The sequence below is a fragment of the Drosophila sechellia genome, chromosome 2L, assembly GCF_004382195.2.
Source record: "Drosophila sechellia strain sech25 chromosome 2L, ASM438219v1, whole genome shotgun sequence".
In the NCBI taxonomy this organism is placed as follows: Eukaryota; Metazoa; Arthropoda; class Insecta; order Diptera; family Drosophilidae; genus Drosophila; species Drosophila sechellia.
The window spans coordinates 7,169,185-7,191,615 of record NC_045949.1 but is presented as its reverse complement, the minus strand read 5'-3'; the positions used below and the strand labels follow the sequence as shown (position 1 = coordinate 7,191,615).

General features: G+C 44.3%; 1 protein-coding gene across 1 annotated transcript; it reads right to left on the bottom strand.

The window, feature by feature from the left end:
* Positions 1–4,122: 4,122 nt before the first annotated feature.
* On the bottom strand, positions 4,123–13,109 carry LOC6611514 (protein wingless). The gene is made up of 5 exons (XM_002036019.2): positions 12,581–13,109; positions 10,684–10,934; positions 7,199–7,500; positions 5,609–6,039; positions 4,123–5,478 (listed from the first exon to the last, which is right to left on the bottom strand). Exons 1-5 carry the CDS (start codon positions 12,694–12,696, stop codon positions 5,172–5,174), a joined length of 1,407 nt encoding a protein of 468 aa, XP_002036055.1. The 5' UTR covers positions 12,697–13,109; the 3' UTR covers positions 4,123–5,171.
* Positions 13,110–22,431: the final 9,322 nt, after the last annotated feature.

Here is a 22,431-nt window from a genome sequence, read left to right as displayed (position 1 = left end):
GGGTTTGGATGGGATCGGAATCGGGATCGGGCACAAGGGTCAGGCTAAAGGGCCCAGGCAAACAAAGGAGCGCGTTCATGTCGATGAAGACGGCCACAAAAGCGCCCCGATGAGATGATCGCTCCAGTCTCCTCCTTGGACTTCCTTGCCCCGACGCTCAGCGCGAAATTACACTGTGAAAAAATAACTATATAATAACGCTATAGCTTAAAACAATATGTATATCCGAAATACCTACATCTTTGCTAGTAGTATGAATATTTTCCCGCAGTGCAGGGTCTCGACCTGAATGTGCTCGCATCCGTTGACTGGGAATCGTAGTGGGCACCCAGGCGCACCACCACCCCCCGCCACACTCCGCTCCGCTCCTCACCTGACTTTGCTCCTTTGTTCGAGCCACATATTCATGTACACATGTGTGTTTGTGCAAACCTGACGCCCATTCGCGCGCACCTTTGGAATTCGGTGGCCGCGAACGCTGCATAATATAAGCCAAATGATGGGAAACTTTTTTGTGGCCCCGATCCGACAGACAGGCAACTGGGAGGGGAGGTCCATGGGGTACGGAGGGGCGCAGAAAAACAAAACTAATTAGGCATAAAGTGCGTGTAATTATAAAATAAATTAAAGTCGAGCACTGACACTCCACATTGCCCAGTGGATCGATTGACCTTTTTGTAACTCAATTACGATCTTCAGATCGCCTTTGCCAAGTTGGCCACCCAGATGGGAATGGATTGGACTGCACGGTGAGAAAAAAATCTGTTTAAATTTAAATTGTACCTGGCTGTTTGTTATGCGTTGTTAATGGTTCTTCATTGTAAGGAAAGAAAGGAAAAAAGTTCTCCGCCAAATTACAAAATATCTTTTTGTAATATTTCTCTGTGTACTGCGAAGCAGAAAGGGTGATGTGATGAGTCCAGTCCCGATGTCCAGAGCAGCTGTCGCGTCTTTAGCCAAAAATGGCAATGTTTACATGCGTGTCGCCTTCGGCCAATGGGACACCCATATCCAATAGCTGCCTTCAGCGGAATCCCAACCCCATCCATACTCCATAAACGCTTCGCAAACACTTTTTGCGTGCTGTTAATTACATGGTCGGGAGTCTGGTCTAGTCGGTCTCAGAGGGCATTACCAGTGGCCAGTTGCTCCTCTGGTGGTCTGCTGGTCTCCTCTCGCTGCTTGGTCATTGCTTCCTGGTTGCGGCAATCGCAGAACTTGTCGCCCATGTTAACAGATCGCGGCTCGATGATTGATAGCCATAGGCACTAGGCCAACGTTTCAGTCCTGGTTAAGGGCATACAAATCAATGGCTATGGTGAAGAATTGAATAGAGTATTGAAGAAGAATACAGCTATGCCAATGGTTCTTTTGAATAATTTAATCTATTGGATACAGACTATCATTACGTTCAATTTAACAACTTAAAAACCCCCATAAACATAGTATTAACCCCAAAAGTTTGCTTTGGAGCAGAAAACTCCCAAGTTGCGATGCCATATAGGGAGACCCTTGCCCCAAATGGGAGAACAGCGCTGAAACTCAATCCAAAACCAAGTGCTGACTGTCGAAGGTCACTTACATTTCTTTGCCTAATCCGCCAAATTCTCACGCCTCGCAACAATTGCCACTTAATTAACGCACACACACACACTTCGTGGAGGCTTGAGTCGAAATTTTCATTGTGGCCAAAGGGCCGAAAGAGTGAATAAGCCATGGGTAGGGGGGCGGAGGGGAGGCTTGAAAGTCTTGTCATGCCAAGAAGTGCGCGTGCCGGGAATGCCAAGTCAATGAGATGCCCCCATCGCCATATATATTGCCCATTCCGAGCCGATCTGTTGCAATTTCCAAATCAAACAGCGCGCGAAACGTGTGGCGTCTGCAATTACAACACAAAAGAGGAGCGAGGTATGCTTGCAGCAGCGAGGGGACGAGGGGCATGGGCACTACATGCTCCAAACATGACGAACAACAACTGTCATTGTCACATTCACATCAGCCGGGCCAAACAGTCGATCCATCGAACGCTCATGCGCACTGGCAAACCATCGATCCGCTGATCGAACCACCGAGCGATTGACGACCGAGCGGAGGAAGATGACGATGACCGACATGGGGATCCCGATCCGCTTTTTTTTTGTTGTGGGCCGATCTTCTTTCCTTCATTTCCTTTCATCGGACTCTTCCAGCGGGTATGACACTTTGGGCCAATAGTAAGCAGGAGTCCATTAAATAAGGTCTTACTTTTGAATTCATATATTTATGTTATTTCAAGCATCATATGAAAATATTAATAACGTTTTGTATCTTTAATATAAACTTCATATTAATAATAATATATACATATATCGAACACTTTGAACATTTTATTCAAAGTTTTTATAAACATTTTCATTCTAATTATTATAGGGTACTCAGGATTCCACTCATAAAGCTCTACTTTCTTTCGATTTTTTTTAAATTTTGTATGCTGGACAGGCTGCTTATAGTGGACGACGCTGGCGACTCGCAATTCATTAGGCCGCCAGACCATTTTTGGGAGGAGCGTGCGCCGCTTTTGGTCTCTCGCCTCGGCGGACGCAATGGCAATAGCAGCAATAGCACTCCATGCCAACATAATCTTAATCCGCTCGTTAGTTTTATTGATTAGGAGCAATGTCTCCTCGGACCAGACAGCGACAACACACCAGGACAACGACTCATTGGAGACAACAATTGTCGCCTCGGGGTGCCAACTAAATAACAACAATGGCACATCACTCTCTAACTGGGCGTACTGTGTGCCCCGAGGGGTTATGAGATTCCCAATAATGCCAATAGACCCAATAGGCTATCCCTGGGCAGCACTGAAAAAAACGAATCTACGTTACTACATCATACACTTAGTATTACTAAAGTACAAAACTTGAAAGCAAATATTTCTTAAAGTATTAATAATATACTAACAAATGTGGGCCAAATATTAAATAACTGATTTCTCAGTGCATCGTTGGAGTCAACAGATTGTGAATCGTTTGTCGACCATTTGAAAGATATTCTCTAATTACAAGTGGCATAATGGGTAATGGGAATGGAGTGGGTTAAGGTACACGGAAACCACATGATGTCAGAGGAGAGAAATCCATCTTCGAATGTGGGGGGAATACTATTTTAAAAGGCGTGTAGCACCTCAGATGGTGTTAGCCTTGGTAATGGCGAGCAATTAGATAAGGATCACTCAGCTCAAGGTCTCAGAGAAATCTCGAGCTAATCAAACATCTCGATGGAATCCCGCTTTCCGGACGAAAAATTGTTTTCCCACCCGTAGCAATAAGAAAAGACGAAACAAAACTGTCAAGCAGAGTGGACACATGTTGCACGATCACTTTTTTGTTTCGGCGAGAGTGTGTTTAGCTAGCCTGGTAGCTTCGGCTCCAGCTCTAGTTCCAGGTCCATCTTCATCTGCAGATCAGTAGCTGAAATCAGGATCAATGTGAACCTCATCCAGGCTTAGGTTTATCTATACCGCCTGCTCTCGTCTAGATCTGTCGTATGTCAGGTTGCATAGTTGGGCCGGCAATTGCATGTCGCGATCGTCCAGCGCCGAAGATCTGCCTCAACCTCAAGCTGAACCTCATCCGCGTCCACATCCACATCCTCAATCCTGAGTCGCTAAAACTTGAAAGCCGCATTCGATGGCTGGCCGCTGACAGCGCGGAATTGTCGTTCGCATTGTCAGCTGGCATGGGCGGCGAAGGAGGGGCGGTGCTGAGCCAGGGGGGTTTATCCGCCGACTTTTGCCGACGATATACAAAAGATGCAACTGTCGCTTCTTGTTGCAGCAGTTGTTTCTGTTTTCTGTAGCTGCCCAGCTTGACAGTTGCTGCAAGAGCAAAAAATGCGCTTGGGAAACTGCCACTGCCGATGCCGCTGCTGCTGCCACCGCGAGCTGGCTTAAATCAAATATTGAAATGCCTCAGAGCAGATCGGCGACCCTGACCCGTGCCCGTGCCCCTGCCCCGGCACTCCACCTTCCCTGCTAATTGCCCCACACATGGTCCAAATAATTGCCCCAGCAACAACAGTCCGTACCAATGAATTCCACTTGGCTTTTATTTTTTGTAATTTTTTACTCATTGTCGTTTTGTGTTTTTTTATTGATTTGTTTTCGATTGCATTCGCATTTTTCTGCTCGCTTTTTTGTTTCTTGTTTTCCTTCGCATTAATACTTTACAAAATTGAATGTCTATGAGCTAGTATAAATTAATTAAATATTATATTCATATCGAGCTATTCATATACTTAGTTTAACTAGCCAGCTAAGTGCATTTAATTAGTTAGTAATACCTACATGGGGTGGTTTAAGTTAAATGTGTTTACAAAAAAAATATTTCGTGTGCAAAATTTCATAAATTCCAAGCAACTAAAATCTTTTTCTGTACTTCGTGGGGTTGGTATGAATTTAATCTAAAACTAAAAGTTAATTTAAGCTTATTTATGTACACAAAAGAATTAGTTTTGCTTTGTATGACCATGGAAATGGAAAAACAGTAGTGGAATTTTTAGTGTTGCATTCCAAATGTTTTCCAGCCCTGGTTACCGATTTTCTCGAACTATTATACTGCCCACTTCGCATACGTTTTGGTCCTGGCCAAAGCAGTATGCAAGCAGTTCAAGCAGTGCTCGCTATAGAGAAGGAAGGAGCTGCGCGCTTTTTGAATTTTCAGTCTTGTTTTCAATGATTTAAAAAGATTTTAAACGACAGCGTGGGGAGGGATTCAGCAGAAAGGGGGCGCGCTTCGAAAACTTTAAGCTACACTAAAGTATTTTAAATCGATAACTATTATCTAGGGGTACAAAAATGGGGGGCTTTGTAATTTACAAAATATTTTGCTTCGATTGGGAGCTGGCTTACATGACTAAAAACTGGGCAAACACATGTTGTATTCCTCACTTCTTCTTGAAATCTATTCGTTAATATTCCTTGTGTAATACTGCTAAAAAAAAAGTGAGAGTTTAAAGGGTTTTGCATGGTACACTTCAGGGGCGGTTAGTCGTATCTTTAACTAGGCTATAGTCTAGGTTCTTAAGGTGCTAATAACAAAGGCTAAGCGTAGACAAAATACATAACACATACAAAGAACGAAGAGGGCGGCTTCAGAGGACGGGATGGCTGGAGGCGGGCAGTGTCCTTACAGGCACGTGTAGATGACCTTCTTGGTCCGACACAGCTTGCACTTCACCTCGCAGCACCAGTGGAAGGTGCAGGCGCACCGCTCCACCACGACGACCTCGTCTCGCCGATAGCCACGCCCACAGCACATCAGCCCACAGCCGTCGACGCCCAGCGAAGTCTCGTTGCACTGGCGCCCATGGGTTCCCAGGATGCCTTGCCGCAGGTTCTTTTCGCAGAAGCTCGGCGAAGGCTCCAGATAGACGAGGTCCTTCGAGCCGGGTGGCTTGTGCTCGGGATTGTGCGGGTTCAGTTGGAAGTGATATCTGCAAGGAACAAATCGAGAAGGTAATGAGTAAACATGCTATATTGTGAGATTACTATAATCTTTAAGCTGTGTTCTTTTTAAGAAATTAAATTATGATTTGTAAACAAAAATATCCTGGCGATCCTTACCTATTATGCTTGCGCCCCTGACGACGTCCATTTCGTCCGCCTCTTTGCCCAGCCTGGGGCAAACTGTTGGGCGACGGCATGTTCGGGTGATGGATCTTGCTGATCGGGTGGCTGTTCTCCAGCAGGATGTCCGGCATATGGTCGTTCAGCATGCGCTCCTCCTCCTCGCCGTAGACCAGACCAGACTGGGGGATAATCAGGCCGTTGGAGCTCACGGAATTCGAGCCGGCTGCATTCGGACTAACTGGGGCCAGAGCGTTGGTGGCCCGAAGACTGTTGGTCACTTGCACGCGGGTGGCTCCATCGAAGCGGGCCTTCAGATTGTCGCCAATCACACGGAAGTTGGCCAGTCGCATCCAACAGGTCTTCACTGTACACGAGCCGGACATGCCATGGCATTTGCACTCCTGTCGCATCTCCGCCTGGACGTGCTGTAGATGGGAAAAGAGCGGGGAGAGATTGTTCATTAGTATGACTTTATTAGGCTTCTTGCGTATCGACTCGCAATATGTTTTTCACTTAATTATTTTGCTGTTTTTTCTTGGCCGGTTGTTTTTGCCGTTTTACTGGCTGAATGGCTGGCTGGCTGGGAGATTGGCGGCCCGCCTGCCACGTTGTTGCAGTTATTAAAAATCAATAAATGTTGTTGCAACTTGCTGTGCGCTTGTTGCATGTCCCCCCCGAAGTTGCTGGTTGTAATTGTTGTGCGCGGACCAAAAGTAAGAAATCAACGCAGTTGGGGGCCTTCAGTTAGTTCGGTTAGCAGCGGCCGCAGCAGCCCGATGATCATCATCATGCTGATCGCAATGATTACGGAGCTGCGGCCCATAACAAGTAATAAAATAATAACACAGGCGGTGGGCCCTGCTCCCTCCCCAAAAAGTTGGAGGACTAGGCCCGGATCCGGAGGGATCGGTCGACTCTAGTTGGATACAGTGCATGTAGTGGATGTTGGCGCAGTGTGCTACTTTCTACGCCCCACTAAAGTGGATAGCAGGAGTGGCGGTGCACAGTGGTTTGGTCAGGCCAAAAAAGTCCATTGCAATATGTGAATAATTAAATATAGTCCCACCAGTAAAACTCATTTATCGGCAATGAAGAAAATTGCTTTATTTACATTTCTGTATAATCACAATTTTCTCAACTTTCGACCACTGTACAGTGCCCCCAAAACTAGAGTCCTACTATTTTCTTGCATGTGGAGGGGAACTGGAAGCTGTCAACGAGTTAATATACGAGCGACACAAGCGCAAACGAGTGCAGAAATCCCCCCACATTCTCATTCGAATGAAAGAGACAGCTGGAGGGGGAGCGAAAGAGAGAGCGCTAATCTCTACAAGCTAGGCCAATTGGCGTTCGGCTCCAATTAATTGTGGGGACGGAAATTGTCGTCGCTGGTTTTTATTAGCGCTCCAGTCGTAAATCGCCCAGACAGGCTTAAACCGAACATTTGGACTACTTATTACGAGGTACACTGCGAAAAGAGTATACGAAATAAAGCCAAATAATACCTCATTTCGTATAGTATTATATTGGCTCTATTTAGAATATCCGTTTCCCAGTGTATTAATGTTGTGTGGCTAAACTTACCGCTCGACCCGCCTCGTTGTTGTGCAGATTCATCTTCTCGCGCAGATTGCGACCCCTCTCGCCGGTATCGACGAATTCCCGGGAGAACTTGAACCCGAATCCGATGTTGTCGGAGCAGCCGCCCCACTCCCAATCCCGCACGCCGGCCACACTGCCCGCCTGGTGGTTCGCTTGTGGGGATCTCGACTGGTGGCTGTAGTCGCAGGTGCAGGACTCTATCGTTCCTTCACTGCAGGCCCTGGCAATCGAGTGGGTTACCGCCGCGCTGGTGATTGCGTAAATGAAGCTCGTCTCTCTGCAGCCTAGAATTATCACAAATAAAACATTTCAGTTAGTCAAATGTAACATATTTTTAGAAAATTAAAATACTATTTGGGTCAGAAATATATTTTTTAAGCGATTGGAATGTCCACGTGGCTGATTTCATGAGTTTTCTTCTCTGTGCAGTCATTATTTTCGCCTTCTGGGTGTTCCACTTGGCACCGAAGACCAATACCGCGACCAAGACAAGATCTCAATCTCGACCAAGTGAAGTGATGGCCGGAGACGTCGTGGGCAAGAGTTGAAATTTTCGTTATGAGTAATGGCACTTGTCTTCCAAAGCCTGGTCAATTATGACACTTCAAGTTATCAATGCCACGATGGCACGGCGGAAAAGAGAGATGAACGCACCAAAACCTGACACAGATTAAACGCTCAACTATAAATTCCAACTTAACACTTTGGGCCCATCTCGGCACAATCCATTTTGAGTGGACAGTTTCCCCTTGTGGTCTTACATTTATTTTTTATTTTTAGTAACTGCCTCCGTTTCTGTTTCTGTTTCGGTTTCTGCTCTGAGAGCGAGACCATCACAGATAAAGAACAATGAAAATTGAATTTACATGTTGCAGATAATTTTTCAAGTGGTTTCGCCTCGGTTCATAGCTCAAGATATGATATATATATAGGGATGGTCCCGCCGGTCAGGTAGCTGAAAATTCCTGGGTAGAGTCTTGTCAACCTTGTTTGGCATTTCCAGTTGCGTTTCGAAGAGTGTAAGGTACTTTGAGTGTAGTATTTATTATTAAATGAAAAACTCTTTCCCGATTTGATATTAGTAGTAACATTTACAGTTCGAAAGGAGCCAGTCCAACCAAAATCACTGCCTAACTTATTTTTGTTGAGGTGTTGATTGACGCATCTGTGATTGACTAGTCTGCACTTGACGATTGACACATTCTTGCGCTCTCCGTATCACGGAAAACGACTTCCGCTTGGTGTTAGGAATTTTGCCGCTTTTGATTTCGATTTCCTGGAATTCGACCACGAAATAATTTGGTTTATTTTTTCGAAACTATACCGGAGTTAGCCTCCAATTCCCGGTTAATGTTTGTTTGTTTGTCGTTGGTGGTTTCGTTTTTCCTTAAATAATTTCACGTATATAACGAAATTGAAGGCGCACACAGGTAAATTGTGTGTAAATATGTGCAAGATGTTTGGGCCGCGATAAGACGGCGGCGCATGCGCAAACGGTATGGGAATCACAGAGGCGGGGGTGCGAGGAGGGATCGGAACGGGGGGCGGAGGAGCGGACTCAGGCGTGACACAGTCATTGGTGACTTTGTTTTTTTCTGGTGATTAGCTTAGCAAGAATTCGCGTTACCTTTTGGAAGCGAAATGTTGTTTGCAGTTCGTACTCTCCTTTTGTGGCTTTGCTTTCCTCGTTTTATGTGTAAATAGCGAACAAAAGATAATAAATACGAAATATAAAATAAAAAGCGGGGGTGGTGCACCCTGAGCAATTAAGCAAAGAAAGGGTGTGGCCAAAATGGAGCAACCAAAAAATAAATTTCCGCATGTAATGCGATACGTTTCTGTCTTTCTGTTTTATATAATTGCCAAAACGGATTTCCGCTGCGAGTGGGCGTGGCTCGAGGACGAAAATCAGAAGCAGGATGCCTTGCTGATCCTCAGCCTCGCACCAAAAACCGGGAGTACAGCTCATCTCGGGGTTAAGCTGCTTAGTGACAGGAGCGTCAGCAGTTCCCGGAATAGTTTAGACCTCTTGATATAAAACCCACAGGAATATAGGCATAGGAATATAGAGACACTGGGACTCAGGGACACCCGGGGCGGCTTCGTCACGAACCGATGATTGCCAAAAAGGGATCTGTACGAGGAACCCAACGAAAATTCACTAATAGAGATTGCCTGTTAAAGCGTGTGGCGTGGCAAATTGACAAGGTGTCACCAATTAGAAAACAAGTTAGGCCAGCCCTAGGACTAAAAACGACAAAAAGAAGAGAACCCAGTCAAGAGACGGGAATTTCGTTATGCCCCGCTGGCAGGGTTCCTTCTTCTTTTAGTTTCCAGCAGTTTGGAAGCCACTGACTCAGCTCCGAACCCCAAGTGTTAATGGTGCGCTCTAGGTGTTAATTAGGGCCAAGGGCACGGCACGGCAAATACATTAAAAATTTGATTGTGGAAAGCGATGAAAGTGCTGCGATAAAAAGCTGTCACCAGGGCAATAATTTCCCTTTTCTTTTAAAGTAATCCATAAAATGTCGAGAGCTCATAAAAAGGATGTTGGCGGAGAGTCAAAATAACTTGATAAGGTCAAGAGCCTGGCTATAAAAGTCAGCTGCCGTTGACAGACGGACGCAGCGGAATCAGAATATCGAAGCCACGCGACGCTTGCCACGCCCACCATGAACATATATATAGGGACATCAGGTAGTTTCAGTTTCAGTTGCAGGATCTCAGGGAACAGGACAAAACAGTAGCTAATAAAACAGCAGGAGTCGTATGGATTTCCAGCTAAAAACGCGCCAGGACAAAAACTGCGCATGCGCGACTGTTTACATTGTTTACATTGATATAAGAAAAACTGGCCGTTCTCCTGGGATTTTGCTGGCGCAGCAGGCGAACTGAACTCCCAGAAGACAAGCACGTTTGATTGATTTGAATGACTGAGTGAGTGACAACAGTGGTTCACTGGTTCCAGTGGTGCTGCCAACTTGTGCTCATTAGCATAAACACGCTGAAACCGAATCGCAAGTGGAGCAAGTGCAGCGAGCACAGAGCCAACTCTTTGTTCCTCCGAACCGATCCGATCCGCTTGTCCGTCCAGGGGAAAGTGGCCCCTTCAAAAGGGTAGTCAACCCATATACAAAATATATACATGCTGCCAAGTGCTCAGATCGTATTACAATAACAAACAAGCGCCACATATACCGAAGAGGTCCAGGGGAGTGACATTTCATAACATAAATAAAGGGCCAGTCAAAGGGAAAAACTGGATTCGAGCTGGGTTATGCAAGCAATTTGTGTGGTAGCCTTGTTTTCTAGTAGTTAGCTAAGGCAAAAAAGAAGGCGTTGCCAAGAATAGATCAGTGGATCATATTTCCCATGGTGAAAGGAGTCTTAAGTGAGTTACAAGTACTGCGGCAGTGATTAAATTAAGTGTTATTTTCAATCAAGAAAAAATCATAATGTTAGCTCACCTCGATCAACGATTTTGCCGAATAGATTTTTGCCCCTCGAGAAGTTTCTCGTCGAGCAGTTCCAGCGGCGATTTCTGAACTGGTGTTGGCACTCGCTTATGGCCAAGTTGGCGCCCTTGACCAGGGCTCCCAGTACACCGGGATTGTCCCTGACCAGGCGACGCTGTTTCCTTCTCAACGTGGAGTGGATCGCTGGGTCCATGTACATGATGGGCGTAATGTTGTTGGGTTCGCCGACCTTGGCAATGCCCCTGAAAGAAAATGAGCCAGAAAACCGAAAGTTAATAGAGCAATCTTCGGAAAGAGGTTGTCAAAACTATTAAACGCTTGGCTGAGTTTTTCGCCTAATTATGAGAACGAGAATAAAGGGGACGAGGATTTCCACCAGCTGAACAATATTTTTTTTGTCATATTTTCCAGCGGCTTATGTGTCTTTCCACTTGACTTGAGATCGAGCTGTTTTTCTTTTGGTTTTTTCGGTTTTTCATTTGCGGCTTTTCTGTGTCTTTTCTATTTCGAATATTTGTTGTTTCTGGGCGGTATACGTCAATTGCCGGCGTTACTCAAGCATAAACCACATAGCAAACGCATATATAAATTAGGTACACTCACACGGGGATGGACAAATATTTGCAGACACCTGTCGGCTAACGCTTTTCTTCTCTGTGACCTGTCATAATTTATTTTCTTGTTTCAATTGTTGATCTTTATAATATTTTTTCTGCGCTTCATTAGCAACAACGCGTATATATACATTTATTTATTCACATAACAAACAATAAACAAGTATAAACAAATGTTTATTGACAGGCAGCGGAGAATGCAAATTAATTGCCAATTCAATTGAATGCTGATTGGGGTGGGAACAGAACGTTGCGCAATGCATCGAAAATTAATAAAAGTACGTAAATAAAATAAAAACTTGATCGAAAGTGTAACATCTGTGAGTATCCGCGGGTCAGCGATTGCCAATCGATTTCAATTCCCAGGCGGATTAAATCGATGCCCCGAACTGAGATTTATGCGACGGCAATCCGAAGTCGCAGTCGCAATTTGTGTCGTTGTGTTTTTATGTATTTGTGTCGATTTTTATTGTTCAGGCCGAAATTTATGCCGTTATAAAAAGTTATTAAGACTTAGCTGAAGTTTTGCACATGATAAAAGTCAAACAAACAACTCATCAAAGTTGGGAATCTCTGGGAGCTGGGTAATAATATCAATGACAAAATGTTTTAGAAGCCTTAGTAAATTATTTATATTTAACGAAACAAACCATTTTTTGCTTAATTTCAATCGTATTCGTTCACACTACTTTGGATCAATTTACACTTTTAATAAATTTTTTAAATGTACATCAACCATTTTTCCGCCTGCCAAACGAAAGACTTAGGCAACGAACTTGATTTACTCCATCAATAACTGTTGTTGCATCTCTGCGGTAGATCCCCAAGTCTTGACTTCCTTATCGAGTCTTTATTGCTCCCCTGCCATTCACCCAAAACCCCATTCATATCTAAAACTGTGTCACACACACACAAAGTTTATCCCAAGTAAAAGTTGAATGCGCGCTTAGAATTTTTAATTGCTTTCATCAGGCGAGAAGATGAACGAAGTTGGGAAGAAGTCGAAGCTTTATTTCAGTTTTAAGTGTGTGTGCATTTTGTGGCTTCCGCATTTGGTGCGTGACGCACAAGACCTTTAAACTTTTTTTTTCTTTTGATTTTGTTTGCGTGTAGGTTTGTTACTGTGGGAAATGTTTCCCCAAATGTTTCGGCGCGTGCCTTGTTGTTGTTCGTTGACTTCTGCTTTTCAATTTTTCCCTGGCTGGTGTTTGCTGATATTATTTTCGCCCACCCGCTAATTGCCCAATTTAATGGAAAATATTCAATGAACTTACCACCACATGGAGCCTCGGCCCCTTCCGGATTTCTGTTTGCCCTCGACTTGGCTCAGACTGCTGCCGCCGCTGCACAGGGCCATCAGGCAGATGACGAAGATATAGCTGATATCCATTATTGCTGATCGGGTTTATCTGTTCGACGGCACACACACTCTCACTGACACACGGGGTATGATAGATACTTCCCTTCGAGTTGTTGTTTGTTTGCGAATGGTTTGGTTATATTGAATGTATCGAGCAATTTCGCGTTCAATTAGCGCACTATAAATGAGGCATAATCATCATTAGCATGCGTATGCCGATATTGCTGCTCATATTTGTGCGATTAATTCCGCTGGATCACACGGCAATCATGGGACACAACAAGAACTTGTAAGTTTTCCACGCATATACAAATATATCTTGTATCGTAAATTCGGCTGTTTCGATAGAACACACTCGGCTTGCTCGCTCTAGTTATAGATGGCTAGTTATAGATCGGTCGATCGCGGCGTTTCGAGCGGAGGAGTGAAGATTGTTGCCCGGTTCAGTGCCAACGCTTAACTGAAACACACGGTGCGTTCTTTCGTCCGACTCTGCGTTTGTCAGCAGCGACCCGAGATCCCCGATCCGATCGAATCGTCGGTCTTCGTCTTCGGATCGCACACACGACCGCCCGATGGTGTGTGTGTGCGAGTGGGGTGGAGCTATACCCTGTCTCCTGCCTTGCAGCTGCGTGCGCCAGAAGAGCACCGCTATATGGCGCGGTGATCGTTCGTTCTCTCTGTCTCTTCGTAAACGTTTCGTGTGTGTTGCGCTTTGAAGTGTGCGTGCGTGAGTGTGTGTGCGGTACATAGCCAGCATGGCCCAATAAGAAATGGCGGAAATGGAAAAACTCTGCCCGGCATTTTCGGTGTAATCGATTGTATTGCCCGATTATTTGCGCAACCTCATGAATTTCGTCATAGCTTTGACTGCATTTAATTATACATATTTGTCGCAATTTTTTCGCCTATTTCTGTAAGGTATTTATGGGATTGGTTTTCATGGTGCTTTTGATACGCTTACTGTTTGGCTAATAAAGGGTTTGAACTATTATTTTCGACTGTTGAGGTGGTCTTTTATCTTTAGCTTATGATTGTATAATTTTAGCATCAAATCCTATTCAAAAAGAGGTATTACTACCCTTACGCTCTAGCTTTTGGCTATGAAAGTATTCTCATATCGATAGCAAATAAATGTCACTTTATCACTATAAATATTGAGAAACATTAAACCAGAAGTTTCTTTAATATGCCTGTTTCCCTAAATATTTCCATGCATTTGCCGTGTCAGAACAAGTTTTCTGCTGCTTTTCGGAGTAGATTTCGGAGTAGTCTTATATACTGCGCTTGGATGCAGCCAGCTCCCTCACTCTCAGAGGATTGTTAACACACACTTTGGCATTCCGAACCGAGTTTATGTCTTACCTTTTCCTCATCCATTTGCTTGGCCGCTTCCACTAATTGGACAGTGTGTGCAGCCCAAGAAGAGCAGGTATCCCCCACCTTATCCGTCCTCCCCACCTATAGAAAACTTTTCTTTCAGCCATTTTCAATGAATTATACATTTATTCGCTGTTCAGAGCATGCCAGGTCTGATAGTGATTTTAAATTAATTATAGTGTAGGACAAGACATATATGTTTCTAATAAATATATTCATTTACTTTTCAATTCATCGGTAAACAACAACAGGAAGAGCGTTTTGCTGGCCAGCAAAATGGCGAACGGAAAGAGTTCCGTTTTCGTTTTAGGCCCAATAATATCCCTTGGCAAATATTAGCACAGTCTGGGCGCTGGAAAAGAGTTAGGGGAAAAGGGTGGAGGAGTTGCAGGAAATAGTGTATGTTTATTTGCTTAGGCCCCGGGGCCTGAAAAATTAGCGAGTTCTTATTAATTTTATTACCGCGGAAAATCCAAATGATGAGACACACACGCACTCCCAGACATTCACGGCGAGTGAGTAAGAACAGAAGGCTGGAATGTAAATATATCATAAAATCTAAACCTCTCTCCGCTGTAGGTAGTGATCACCTTTCCTCGTCTTCCATCCCGCTCGCCCTCCGAGGTTGTAAAAATAACCCAAATCGGCAGACCTACTAAAGTCCGGTGGGTCTATTCATTAACTAATGGCAGATAGCGAGAGTGGTGGTAATTTCTTTACGATAAACAATTATCTGAGGCAATTAAAGTCTTTTTGGGAATACAAATTTTTAATCAAATCAAAGACTATTCGAAATAGTAGGGCATAACTTAAAATGCTAAGAAGAATTTATAACAATATATCTCTAAGACTAACTCCATATATACGATAATGATTATCAAAGCATATAGAAAAAGGAAGTATATTTCAATATCTGTACATGTCAAAGTGTAAATTCCATAAGTTATTTGTGCGTTTTTTCTGCATAATTGTTGCTCGCACTGTTAGTGCGGAGTTTGTATTTTGGTTAGCCAACACAAAACAGGTCGTAACAAATTCGAGGCTAACCAAGAGGCGACCTTCAATGCGATATGGCTAATCCATCAAAGTAATATCTATTCGTAAAACAACGCCACAACAATTCTAAACAAACCAAAACCGATCGATGTCCAAAACCCCCGAGAGTTTCGACCTTGAAGAGAACCAAATATTTTCCAACCGAGTGGTGTGTGTCCTTGGAAATTTATTGAAGGTCTACGATTTGGTCAACCAACAAGGAGCTGGGACTCAGAGGAGTTTCCCAAACTCAGGTGATTAGAAAACAAGTCGAAAAGTCAAACTTGTGTTGCGTTGCATTTGCATTTGAATTTCCACAGCCATTTCCTAGCACATTTTTTCAGTGGGAGTTGTTTCACTAAAAGTGTAAAATCTCGCCTCATAATTGCAAATAATCGCCGGCGTTGAAGCGCGACTAAAACGCTGGAGGCGGGGGGCGTGGTCCTGTACCTGGACAGCAGGCAGACTTCCCTGCTAATCGCTCACAATCGGAATTTATATGGTCGGCAATCATTTGGCATCATTTGCAACTTTGCGTCTCTGTGACTCCGACTCCCTCTACCAATTTTCGCCTTTTACCCTCTGAATATGTAGTTGTCAAGCGTTTCCGAATTAGCCACGCTGTGTCCTGTCAGCAGAATTGGTAGAATCAGCAGCAGCAGCAGCTACGGCCACTGGCCAGGGGTCATAGGTCAGCACCGATCGCCGCATGACTCGCTGGGCCCGTTTCGTCCCTCGCAGGGTGTGAAAATTGCTTCCAAATAAAAATTTGCAACACTACAACTTTATGGGCCTCCTGTTTCTCAAACAGCTAATGTGCCGTGCAAAAATGCTACGCTTCGATCGGGATTGGTATTGGGATTGGGATCGGTATCGGGATCCGGGGTTCCAGGTTCCAGGTTCAGGTTGAGGTCCCGTGATCATTGCTGCGATCATGGACAGCTCGCGATCGGAGGAGATCTTCAGCTGAGCGTGTCGTGTCTTTGTTGATGGAAAACAGCCGGGCACTTGCTGTGTGTCTTCTGCATGTTTTATTGCACTCGATTTTACGCTCGAATCTGCTGCAGAGATCGGGCCAGATGATCGGGCATAGGTCGAGATTGATCGAGTCTAATGGGCATGACATGAGACGATTAACCCGGTGCAAGAGGTTGTAAATGTTTTCGTGGGCTCTTATGGCAGATCAACACCATTAGGGCATTTTTGGTCATAATTGGGGAGGGAACTCTCTTTTCCGCCTAATTTCTATATAATCTGTTATTTTAGTAGCTTGTATATTGTTGGAGTGGGTTTTTGAAACACTTTGCAAGTATCAACAGATCGGTGGAGATCCTTTTGTGATCGATTTTATTCTCAGAAATGAACGAGTCTAAGCTGCAGTAATTCAAGATCAGCTAAAGATTCCAAGACTTTCTATGCTGGTCATCTAAGAGCCTGAAGATTGCCCACACTCATTGCCATAATAACCACCAATGGCCAACTCCAGATTTCAGATTCCAGATTCCAGAGCCAGGGCTTGCGTGTTCTCCACTCCCACTCCGGCTAAGATGTTACGATTCTGATGCCTGGGCCTGCCATTGATGACTCCACATAATTTGCTCTTGCCCACTTTTTCACTTCCAAGAAGTGGGAATGAGGCTGGACGGAGAGGTGCGCATGTATATGGGTGAGATTTGAAAATAAGCCATAATCAACGCCATCATCATCATCATCGGCCGAAGAAGAGGATGAAGGGGCCGGGGCATCCAAGCATCGATGATGGTGGTCGGGTGGTCGGTCTATGGACCTGGTCGACCAATAAGGTGAGAGGTTCGGCCGCCTGGTCCACCCCTCCCACTACCTCTCACCTGGCAACAAAAACAACAGTTACCACTAACCAACTGTTGGTTCTCTTACCGCTCGAGGCGTTAATATTTTTTCTGGCCATGTCCGCGTTGGGATCGTTGCGTGTCTTTCTCTTTCGCTGGGAGGTCCATTTTGTTGTTAACTTCACTCCACTACTAAACAATAAATTTTGTTGCCTGCGCTGGCTGTTCGACATGGTTCACGCACTTTAGGCCAAAATATGCCACTAATAACTACCGAAAATGGCTGTCCGGCCCGAAAGAGACTCCAAAAAGTTGAGAAAAATGGGCGTTTAGTTACGCTTTGATGACAGTGTAGAATTTCGGGGTCCGACAATTTATATTTCCCGTTCCCCCGCCAGCGAAAGGAAAAGGCAGCCAGTTTTTGTTACCAAAAAATTTATGCACAGCGGAAAAAGAATGCAACTAAATTTAAATCGTTCAATATCAGGGATATATTTTATAATTGGATAAAGATACATTTCTCATTTCAAAAAATAAACTCTCTTGCCATTTAATGTTTTTCTTTCTTTACTATTACACAACTAATATTCTATTATTACTCACATTACTTCTACTTTTTTTCGGTGCATGACCAGCGGTTTTTGGGTTGTTAAGTGCTTATAAAATGTTGAAATTATATCTTAGCATGCTCGGCTACATTTTCTGGCCCGGCCTAACTATAGGTGTTAAAGTTCTGCTTATCTCGAGTTAATAACAATTAAAACCCAGGCGGCGGAATGCATAATGCATTATCATCGTCCACGCTGGCGGTCCGCGAACTCCGGAAGTGCGATCCGACGAGCAGCCATCGAGGAAACATGGCGGGGCGAAAGGGGAACCACCGGAGCGTGTGGTGGTGGTGGTGGCATGTGCAAAAGAGTGGAGTGGTGGTGGCGATCTCTTTTCGGCGGCAGAGGAAGCCATTTTAGTGCTGACATTATGGTAACAAGATCCGTAATGGGTTCACTTGGAAATGGCACCGAAATGGTAAATATCAGGGAAATGGATGGAAAGGGATCGATATGCTGATAAAAACAAATGAAATTGATTATGATTGGTAATGGGTTTCTATGAAAAAAGGATATTATTCAGATATCTCTTACTTAAAAAAGTAACGTAATTGTCCTAAATGGAATTACTATATTACCAAATGCCTGACTTAATAATAACATATTACATATAACATAACACGGAGTTCCCAATAAAAACAATTCCTGCTTGTGCAGAATTAATATGGTTTAGTTAGTAAAAAGTTAATCAGTCACTGCTGCTTGGCCACTCTTTGGGTAACACGCCCCACTCATTTATTTACCACTCATTTGATGGCCACATATCTTGGGCGTGTCAGTTGGCCATCAACCATCGGCGATGGCTTTTTATTTCAGCAGCGTTATTGGCGCCATTTTGGTGGCAATTAATTTGAATTTTTCCTGGCGTTAATTGCACAATGACAAAGCTGTCGTCGCCTGTCGCCGTCAGTAGCCACCACCTCGTCTTCATTATTTGCCGTTTAAACAGCAGTCGAAGACAAGTTGCTACCGCTGCGCCTTCTTTTTTTTTGTGACGCGCCACAAAAGCACACACAAAAAAGCCGAGAGATCTTAGTAGCAGCATCCGCCACACAAACCAACACAAAATACCAAAGACGAAATACCAAATACAAAACGAAGCCAGAAACACCAAATAGCAAACATCGAAGAAAACAAGTTGGCCAAAAGCCACTCAGCCACTTGGCTTGCGTTGGTCGCTGTGACTAGCGACCGTGTTTGCCTATTTGTTTATGGCCTTAAGCCGCCTCGACCGCCGCCTGTCAATAACTGTGGGAAAAGCCAACAAAACTTGATGCGCACCTCCCATCTGCGGGGATTGTGGTCGTCGGAGGAGGAGATGGGAGTAGGCGAAATCGAGATCATTGAAGATCAGTGGCGTTAAATGGTAATCGCGAGTGGCTGCCCTTGTTCCAGATGGATCCTCCAAGATCGTTGGCTTATCGTGGCAGCAAAAGAACCATAGGTTCTCTACGAATTAAGCTACACCAGGGGCTTTTTAAGGATCCCAGCTAGCGGATCCGTGATGTGGTAGGTATCAAATCAAATCACATGAAGCGACCACCCAAAATGGTTTATTTCGCTTCCTGGAAATGCACACTTTGTTCGCCCCATATGACTAATTAATATGTGGCCTTTTTGGCACAATTGTTTGGCTACCGATGGTTTGGAGGATTTCCTGGAAGATTACACAAATAATTAAGTTGTTTAGGGGTTCATTATTTTTCACGGCTTTTGTCGGCCTGCGAACTGCTGACCTTTTGTCCTGGCGGCACAAGTCACACGTACATATGAACGGACACATGTAGGATAGATTCGGATTCGTGAGGGTAGCCAACAGCCAACAGCTGGCCACTTAAAATCGATTTCGAGGATTCAACGTTATCCTTCGACCATAGCGAATGGGGGCCGGGATTTCGATTGGATGGATGGGTTGGCTCTATTCAATATCCGATAGAAGACAGAGCGCTGTCGTACGTGGGTCGGCGGCATTGGGTCAAAGGGCAGCGTCAACGGCGTCACCAGGTCGCGACTCGATCTTGGCGCCAAAAAGAATGCCAGAAATGGTGGTGCCCCCGCTCCCAATTGGATTCGCACTTCATAAAATGCATAATCTAATTGCGGCCCCACACGAAAATCGGTGGAATCTGAAAATCCGAAAATTGGAGAATCGGAAAATTCAATTATTAAGTAGTGGCAGGAAATCCAGCGACATCAAGGCGGCGCCAAACCTGCACTTGATTTCCCTCCACTGATCTCCACAGTCTGACGCAATAATTAAGTCATTTTAATTATTAGATGACAGCCACCAAAAGCAGAACCAAAACACTGGCGCACAAAAAAGAAACCCAGCCGCCGCCGACTATTTTTGGTATTTTCCCTCGGTCTCGCCAAATCCTCGAGAGAGTTTTTTGTTTATTTCGACTTGATTCAGGTTTTTCACACATTCGCTGGCGTTTTTTCCGATCGCTGGCGGCGCGACAACTCGGAACGAATTTTGGTCAGCAGTTAATAAGTTTCCACATTTTATGCAAGTGTCTCCCTCCCGCACTCAACGTTGTTTTCCTTCTGTCGTCATTGAGTAGTTTGGGAAATTTACACGCTTAAGTGGATGCACAATGCCGTAGGAAAATCACGTACACGTGCCGCTCCGTCCGCTGATCAAGGACTTTTTAAATGTTTTCCTAGGACATTGACTTTTGCCTGCGGAACAGGAACCGATGCTAAACATGTCCGCATATCCAAAACTCTCTAAGTAGGGCTTGGCTCTACGCTAAGCCCCTGTTTGGTTATTTAGTCCCTGTTTTTTCCCACTCGGATTGGCCTTTTCAGCGGTAAGTGGCCGTGTCGTGTGGTCCGGGAAAAGTACGCATATTAACTAAGGTTAGGGTTTCAAATGACAAGGAAGCAATTAGGGATATTGAGAAAAACCATTGCAGCTGATTGTAGAAATTAGAAAACACACTTTTACAGTGCCAGCGAATTTGTATATAAATGTCGTTGGCAATATATTTTAAAATATTTTGTTATATATTTGGAGAAATTCACTAACACACATGATTTTAAAATTTACTGGTAATGAATACCTTGCTAATTCTGTCTTTGCCGTATTGTTGCCAAAAAGTAGATCCTGCAAATACATAATACTAAGTGATCTCCAATTGATGACGGATTCCGTACAGCTAATGCTAATCCCTCTCAAGCATTGAGTTTCCCATGCGAAGAGTCAATACACAGTGCAGCAGTACCCGAAAACATTCCCAGGGCCCGGAAAAACTATGTGAGAGTGAGTTGGGAAATTCCCCAGGACAACGTGGAATTTGCTTTCTGCCTCCGTTCTTCTGCTTTCCGCTCAATGAAAGTTGCGCTTGTTTTATAATCGTATATACATACATAGTCTTCTTGGCTGTCGGCACTTTCTCTGTGAGAGCAATCGAAGCAACTTACTGTTCATATAAAGATTACATTTTGGGTGGCATTTTTCGTTGGAAAGATAAGGCCGAAAGGGAATCGGAATCGGAATCGGGTTGGCTCGACCTCACCCATTGACCAAAACTCGCTCCCCGAAAAATGGGAATGAAATACAGATGAAGACATAAAGCGTGGCTAATCGAACATTTCGAGCAGAGTCGGTTTGAGTCAAGTCGAAGTCAGATTCACACCGGCGATAAGCGGCCTAACCAATATCTACAGGTGATAATTATATAATTTGTGACGGATGGACAAGCACATAAAAATGTTTCACTACAGAATATTTTTTATAGTCACTCCTCGCCTTCTCTGTTTGCCGTCGAGTGTCTTTTGTCTTTCGCCTCCTCTATTTCTTTGTTTGCTGACAATGGCATGAGTTAGGAGGTGTGGCCCATACACCCGGACAAAATTGGCCAAAATAGTGGCCCAAAATTTGATTAAACTATGGCTGGGCCACAGGAGCCTTGAAGACTACAACTGCAGTTAGTTTTTCTTCTACATGATAAGTTAAACAATTTTTTCGAGTGCATAAAGCTCGAGCAATGCCGATGGGAAAGTGCCGGCGAAGGAGTAAAAATTGTAGCACTGGGTGGGCCGTGGGAGTTTCTGCAGAGAGCTGACACATAGAGAAGTAGACACATAGGTGGGTTGGCAGAATTCCCCGATCCTCCAGATACTCCAAACACGATCTTTTCGCCGTGGCTCGCCTTTTGTTCGTGCTTAATTGTCGTTGTGGGGAATTGTTTGGAATTGCTGGTTTGGGTCTTGGCGGATTCCGTAAATTTCGCATTCGTTCCGAGCCGCAGAGCTATGGGCTATTCGTCATTCGCTTGTCAGACTGGCCTGGCCATCATGACCATGGCCATCATTATGGTCATCCGTCCGATCATGATCTTGTTTGATTTTTTGCGATTTAGCAAAAATTACTTTTTGCTGACCAAAGAAGTCTTCGGACCTCTACTGCTGGCCGCGCGTTCTTTTCACAGCATTTCACAGTTTTTGTGGCCAATATTAATTTCGCAAACGTTTTAAATGGCTAAGACGGAGGCCCATAACTTTAAATATGCCATGTGAAGCAGCGAAGAGGCATGGAAAAAACCAATCTTGAACCAAAAATCCTTTTTCCTGTGACAGTTTCGCATCGTCAAAAAGTTGGCAAAAAATTCTGTTTCTTCTGCTGTGGCTTCTACTGCTTTTTGGCATTTTTGTGTACGCATTTCATTTGGTTTTTGGATTTTTTTGCAGACTTTTTCTTCGACATTTCATATCCGAGAGCGTGCAATTCTCCGGAGACATTTTTGTACTGGCCAGCAAAAAACTAGAACGATCCTCGGAGATTTATTTCTTTCGTTAAGGATTTCTGAGACGGTTTTGCATTGCAGATCCTTGTTACGCGACGGATTCGTCATTATCTTCTTGGGCAGATCCCGAGCTGTCAGTCAGTCGGTGTTCAATTCAACCAACTTCGATCCTTTTGGACAGTC